General features: G+C 49.3%; 1 protein-coding gene and 1 long non-coding RNA gene across 6 annotated transcripts in view; one reads left to right on the plus strand and one right to left on the minus strand.

Moving 5' to 3' along the window:
* Nucleotides 1–7,114, minus strand: part of EPHA1 (EPH receptor A1) — a 13,857-nt gene extending 6,743 nt beyond the window's left edge. For 3 of the 4 annotated variants that reach the window (XM_010844840.1, XM_010844839.1, XM_010844837.1), the window contains exons 1-4: nt 7,003–7,114; nt 5,928–5,995; nt 985–1,266; nt 8–18 (exon numbers count right to left, since the gene is read on the minus strand). In XM_010844840.1, coding sequence (XP_010843142.1) covers nt 8–18; nt 985–1,266; nt 5,928–5,995; nt 7,003–7,087 — 446 coding nt within the window. In that variant the 5' untranslated portion in view covers nt 7,088–7,114. Of the gene's footprint in view, nt 19–984; nt 1,267–5,927; nt 5,996–7,002 lie in introns of all 4 variants that reach the window. The other variant, XM_010844838.1, reaches the window with a different exon arrangement.
* LOC104992094 overlaps nt 6,019–7,120 on the plus strand; it is a 2,716-nt gene continuing 1,614 nt past the window's right edge. For both annotated transcript variants that reach the window (XR_825664.1, XR_825665.1), the window contains exon 1: nt 6,019–6,305. This is a non-coding gene — a long non-coding RNA (uncharacterized LOC104992094). The remainder of the gene's footprint in view (nt 6,306–7,120) is intronic.

Below are 7,120 nucleotides of genomic sequence, written 5' to 3' on the forward strand. Positions count from 1 at the left end.
GGCGGCCACCGTGGTTACCTGGGAAGGAGGTAGGGCATGAGGGAACAAGGCAAAGTCATGCTTCATTCCCACATCACAGAAGCGACTGCTTGCTTGACACTTCACAATTTATACAGCCGTCAGCGGAGGGCTGATTATGTGGCAGCTACTGAACCAAGCATTTTTATATGCATTAATCCTGCAAGGTGGAATGGATCACCTCCCCATGTGACAGATGAAGAAATTAAAGCCAAGAGAAGTAGAAGAAAGCTGGATAAAATCACCCAGCTACCACCTGGTAGGGCTGGGATGGGAACACAGGCTTTAGGACGCTACAGCTCTGCTACTTCCCACTATTCACAGGTGTTCCCAACCTCAGTGGCAATGAGGTGATCAGTTATAAAGTGTGTCATCGTTCATTTATTACTAATAACCAACTTTACAACAGCTGCTCCTTGGGAAAAAAATGAGAGTACATCCTGTAATAATATGCTCCCTTTTCTTTCGCATTCCAGTATGTTTTCTTGGGTAGGAAAGAAAGGGAAAAGATTAGAGAGTGGCCTGCAGAGAACTGTCTTCTTACACAACTCTAGGTATACTCGTGAGTGTGTCACACACAGCTGTGGTGAGCACCGATGTAAAAAGTCCAAATACCTCTCTCCTGCCCCCACCATGCCACGCTCTTATCTCAATGGATGCTCATAAAGGCCTCTAAAATAGATGAGGCTGGCACTCATTAATAATAATAAAATATTTTTATCACCACTTCAAGACAAGGAAAAGCTCAGAGAGGTTAAGTGACACTCCCTGTGTCGGGACACAGCTGAAAAGGTACTCGAATCCAGCCCTTCTGATTTCTAGTCCCATATTCTTTTTTGTTATTCCACACCTACACCCTCTTCCTGTTTTTGCCACCTTCTCTCTCTCTGAGCAGAGCAGGGTCATGGAAGGGAGTGGGGCAAGGATGAGCATCAGGGCTGAAACGGCCACGAGGGGCAGGAGCACCTTCTGGAACAGGGGCCGCCGGAGCTGAATGCCCACGTCCTGGTCACTCTCCATGTACAGGAGGTTGAAGGTCTCCTTGCAGCCCAAAGGCCCTCCTTCCCCGGGGAAACTCTTGCAGTCCCGCACGGTAAACTGCAACTCCAAGTGGACGCGAGAGGCCTCCTCTCCCCGGTAGATCCAATTGGTGCGAAGCCAGTGGTCAGTGTCTCTGCCTTCTTGCACAGGGCAGTCCTGGTACATGTACAGGGGTGTCCCGTTCAGTATCTGCTGCACCTCACTCCACTGTGAGAGGAAAATCAGAGTCAGCCTCCAAGTCATCATCACCAACTCCCCAGATACTCACTTTCTAGAGTGGAGGCGAGGAAGCTGGTGTCAGAGCTCCACAGGTTCACACTTCTTGTCCTGCTTTCTCTCAACCCCCAAGCACCCGGATAGTAAGGTAACTGCTTAAGACTGGGGACTTATTTGGATATAGCATAAGCGAGACAACAGGCTTCCCAGGTGGTGCCAGTGGTAAAGAACTCGCCTGCCAATGCAGGAGATGCAAGAGATGCAGGTTCGATTCCTGGGTCAGGAAGATCTCCTGACAACCACTCCAGTATTCTTGCTTGGAAAATCCCATGGACAGAAGAGCCTGGCGGACTATGGTCCAAAGGGTTGAAAAGAGTCAGACATGACTGAAGGGGCTTAGCATGTGTGCAAGACCACACCTGCTTAACAATCCTGGCCAGCCAGTCCTGGCCCCTTCAGTGAGCCCACTCCAACTCTAAGAGTATGAGCACCACTTTCACCTATTTCTTCAGCAAAGCTGTCAGATACCCCAAAGGCAGATTTTGGTAGCAAAAGCTCATTCACAGAATCTTTCTGCCTATTTGTTCAGAGGAGGGGAGACTACGTATGACGTGAAGGCTCCTGACTTTCGGAGGGCAAGAGCAAGCATAGAACTCTTCTATATGAGGGAATCTCACCCTCTCCAATGTTCCTTCCAGTTAAGGCCACTATCAAAATCAACAATGCAAAGAGCTGGTTGGACTCCTAGACATCATCCGGTTCACCTTCCTTCACTCTTTCAACATTAAAAAAAATGTTTAATCTTAGTGATAATAATGATGGCCAGCACTAATAGAGTGCTTATCATGGGCCAGTCACTATTCTATGCATTTTGGATGAAGAAGCTGAGTAATAGTTAGGTGAAAGGACTTACTTGCTCAAGGCATCAGCTATTAAGAGGAGGAGCTGGGAGGTGCACCCAGGGATTCTAGGCTCCAGAGTTTATGCTCTTAATCATCATGTTTCTATGTGCTTATTACAAAAAGCCAAAGAGTAAAAACCTACATAAAATAAAAAGTGAAATTCTTCTTGTGCATCCACCCATTCTTAACAACTTGGAATAAAGCTTCCCAGATAATTTTCAGAGCTTCTAGAGAAATACTTGAATGTTTTCTCACGTGCATGGTTTTCATGTAAGTTTTATTGAACACATACATCTCATTTTATAACATACTTTTTGCTTTTAACAAATAGTCTTTGAAAGATGTCCACAACAGTGTATGCTGCTGCTGCTGCTGCTGCTAAAGTCGCTTCAGTCGTGTCCGACTCTGTGCGACCCCATAGACAGCAGCCCACCAGGCTCCCCCGTCCCTGGGATTCTCCAGGCAAGAACACAGGAGTGGGTTGCCATTTCCTTCTCCAATGCATGAAAGTGAAAAGTGAAAGTGAAGTTGCTCAGTCGTGCTGACTCTTAGCAATCCCATGGACTGCAGCCCATCAGGCTCCTCCACCCATGGGATTTTCCAGGCAAGAGTACTGGAGTGGGGTGCCATTGCCTTCTCCGACAACAGTTTATAGATCTACCTAATTCTTTTCAGCAATTCATAAAATAGTATCTCATTGTATGGATGCACCATAATTTATATAATTATTTACCTATTGTTGGATATTTAGGTAACTTCTAGCTTTTTAAAAAAAATTGTAAGTAAACATGTTTAGATGTGTATGATTCTGTAGAACTGCTATATTACAGGGCAAGTACATTATAAATCCTGTAAGAATATATTGCCAATTGTCCTTCACAGGGGCTTTATCAATGTCCACAGTGCAGGAGGTACATTTTCTCAAAACTTCATTAACACTGGACATTAATGAGCTTTTTACTTTTGGCCAATCCTATGGACAAAACAGCTTCTGGCCATTTTAATTTACCTTTTTTGGGGGAGGAGGTTGTGGCATTTTTCTTTTGTTCACTGTCTATGGGTATTTTTATGCAGTTATGTTTTTATAACTTTGCCCAATATTCTACTGTCATCTTTTGAATCCTTTCAGTATTCATTTGGATAAGTTTTTTTTTTTTTGCATTACAGATATTATTCGTTTGAAATGTATATTTCATATATTTTCTCCATCTTACCATTTAATTTTGCTAATGATGTCTTTTAAAATGTTTACATAATAACATTTTTTCTTCTTTCCTTTTTTTGTGTTATGTAAATATTTTGCTTGGGAAGCTCTCCCATCCCAAATTATAAAGATCTATATTTCTAACATTCTTATAGGTTTGGTTTTTAGGTTTAGATTTAAGCTTCTTACTTAGAATTAATTTTTTTGTGTACAGTGGGCTTCCCAGGTAGGGCTAGTGGTAAAGAACCCACCTGCCAATGCAGGAGATGCAGGAGACGTGGGTTCGATCCCTGGGTTGGGAAGATCCTCTGGAGAAGGGAATGGCAACCCACTCCAGTATTCTTGCCTGGAAAATTCTATGGACAGAGGAGCCTGGCAGGCTACAGTCCATGGGGCAGCAAAGAGTCGGGCACTGAGTGACTGAGCACATAGTGTGAAGATGTAACTTTACTTTCTTCCTTTAAAAAAGAAATTATGGACACTGAATTGTCAATTTATCAACTAGGCTATACCTTGCACATTGATTTGCAATTCCAATGTTATCACAGACTAAAATCTCAAGTATGCAGGTTTGTTTGGGGACTTTCTATTCTGTTGCGTTGACCTGAATATTCTTGTGCAATACCAAATGTTTTAATTATAACTGATGTATAGTATGTTCTGATATCTGGTAGGACAAGTTTCCTATTTCATTATTCTTCTTTTTCAAAAGAATTCTCAGCCGTTCTTAAGCATATTCTCTGCTAGATGAATTTTTAAGAAGCACTCAAATTCTATAAAATATTTCAGTGATATTTTGCCTGCAACCCCCTTATTGTATAAAGAAGAGACTGAGGCCCATGGCAAGCTCACTTTCCCGAGGGTTTTAATCACTGCTTGCAGTGTTAGAAAAGGCGAGGAAAAGCACCATGAACTTAAAAATTCGGGGTGGTGTGGGGCAGGCACAGAAGTATACGTCACTGTGAGGCACGCATTTTTGTATCAGGGTAGGGGGTTCAAAGATAGAACAAGCGGTGTCCCAGCTACAGCGACGGAAGGCAGCGAGGGCCTGTTCTTAGGGAGCTGTGATGGGGAAGCCGTAGTGGAAGGCTTAGGGTGGAGGTCAGGTGGAAAGGTGGTGGGGTGGTTAACGCACAGCTCATTAGCCAGACCGCCAGGGCTGCAGCTGGAGCCAGGAGAAGCAGATGTTCCCAGCTGCAACTCGCTTCCCCTGGTTCCAGCAGTGACAGATGTGGGAGAAGCAGCTGCCTGGGATCCACAGCAAGGATCCTTTCACTTATCACTCTGGTTGCTGGCTGCTACATAGGTCTGTTCTGGGGAGGCTGAATCTGAATGTGTGTGTGTGTTTTGAAAAGACGGGGAAGGATGGAAGGGACGCAGCAGACAGTGGAAATGTGCCTGCTGCTGTCCTCTTGCCTTCCTAGTACAAAGCTGTTTAGCCTGAGCTGCAAAAGGGGCCTTGCTTCCACTCCAGCCCAGTTAGGGGAGACATTTGGGTGGGGAGTAGCAGGGGTAGCCCGTGGCAGCCTGCGGATGGACCTGCAGCCCTCACTGTGGAGCGATGAGCTGGTTTATGAGATGCGGCACCTATTAGAACTGGCCTACTCCAGGATTTTCTGAGCAGCCCCTCCTGTAGGATACCTTATGATTTAGTCTATTAATTCTAATTACAGGCCACTCCACGGGAGAGCCCAGAGTACAGTCAGGACCCTGCGACCCAGAGGGAAAGAAACCAAGTAACCCCAGCGCCAGAAATGGAGGCTGGATTCCTACTGCCGTAGGAAAGAAGAGGGGACACCCAGAGAACAGAGTCCAGGTTCAGAGGAAGAGGCCTGAGGCCAGAGTCCTGGAGGCTGTGGCGCTTGCGGAGACTCCTGTGGTCCCAGGCCCAGCTCCGCTGAGTGGCAGCTCGGCTCTGGAACTCACAGGATCCTCCCCCTGTTCACTTGTCTTCCAACAAGGAAGGGGCTTAGAATGCATGGTGTGCCTGGGCTGGGGAGAACGGGAGGGCCAAGGGCTCTCTAATGGGGCAGCTTTTAACTTTGGGAGAGTCAAAGATGCTTTGAAGAAGGTGATGAAAACTCTGGCTCTCCTTTTCCAGAAAAAAAAAAAAAGTCCACATACAGCTACCTAACTCTGCATACTCTTTGATGGGGGCCCCTGACCCCCTGAAACCTATCTGCGCAACTCCACTGGGATGGATGGACCCCAGACTGAAGACACTCTTCTGTGTTTGGGTCTCAGCCCCCAACCATCCCAGGGATGGTCCATTCTCTTCCTAGGGGCTGTCACTCTCATCTTCCTCCAAGTCCTCGCAAGTATTGAGCCCTTCCTCGCTGGGGCAGGGGGAGGAGGAGCCAGGCATTGAAGCTTTCCCCATGAGGTGAAGCCTGACCCCCCCAGTCCCATTCAGGAGGCTCTGACTCACCTCCCCTCCCCTCACCCTCCCGGAGGAGACACTTCCAGTTTTTCCAGCTCTTTTCTCTGCTCCTCCACCCACCTCACCGTTCAGCCTTGAGCCACCCCAGATGCCCCCTGACACTCACCCCATCCTCTGGGGGATCCAGGAGCCAGCCCAGCTCTTCCTGTGCCATGCTAGTATCCATTAGAGTGACTGAAGGTGGAGAGAAAGGGGGCTGTCATCTCTGGTGGAGGCCCCACACGTGCAACTCACATTCCTCCTCCTGGGCCCGTAGCCCTGAGGCTTCAGCATCCTGTACCCTCACAGCTGTGAGTTCCTGAGGTTTAGGGGATGAAAACCTCCCCGGAAGGAGGATTGAAGAAGAGCTCCAGGGCTTAGTCTGTCTTCCTCCCGAGTGTGAAGGGAGAAAGGCAGAGTGGGGCAAGGGTTGGAGGGCTGAACCTTTGGCCAAAGTCAACGGCAGGAAGAGCAGTCCCAGAGACACTGAGCAGCCTCTCACTCGGTAGGGACCATCAGGTGTAGAAATGGAGGGGCGGGTGGACAAGAGAGGAGCTTGGCTGCTGGGGGTCGTTGAGTGGGTAGGATGTGGACAGGGGACTCTGGAGGGGCATCCTGGGTGGGGAGGCTGCCTTCCCCTGGCAAAGGGCCTGGCCTGCCCGTCATTGAGGTGGTGGAGTGGGGGTACAGGCACAGCCAAGAGTCTGGGAAGCGGGGATAGCAGGATCACAGAGCATGCAAGTGTCCACAGGAAAGGCTTGACCTCTGCAGCCAGGAGCCCCTGCACCTAACCCACCCCCAGCTGCAGGTCCCTCTGTCCCCGGGCTTAAGATGGCATAAGGGCACTTCCACCTCCGACTTCCAAAGGTTCAGATCTCTGGGTTGGGAGCCTGAGGCTGGGACTGCTTGGGAATGGAAAGTCCCCAAGATTGCTGGGATGGGAGGCTGCTTCCAGCAGAAACTCACTCTCCACCCCAACCCCACCCAGGAGCAAACTGCTGGCCAGCAGGGAAAGGGGTGAGTGACCCGGGAAAGCAGCTGTTTGGGGTTAAAGGCCAAAGACTGGCCTGGCCAGTCGATCGCCTGGCAGCCGGGCAAAACGAGAGCGCTGGAGAGGGGCTGCGAGGAGAGGGCCTCTCTGGAATGCCGGCTCCCAGGGGAGGAGGGGGTGGGGCGGGGCGGGGCGGGGCGGGGGTCTGTACCTTCCTCGGCGCGCGTCCCCGGGGGCAGCGGGCGCAGAGCAGCAGCAGCAGCAGAACCCGAGCCCCAGGGCCAGCGCCGCTCCATGGCGCTGGGCCGGGACCTGGGACCGCGGCCCGG

Source organism: Bison bison, unplaced genomic scaffold (genome assembly GCF_000754665.1).
Source record: "Bison bison bison isolate TAMUID 2011002044 unplaced genomic scaffold, Bison_UMD1.0 scf7180017864211, whole genome shotgun sequence".
Classification (NCBI taxonomy): domain Eukaryota; kingdom Metazoa; phylum Chordata; class Mammalia; order Artiodactyla; family Bovidae; genus Bison; species Bison bison.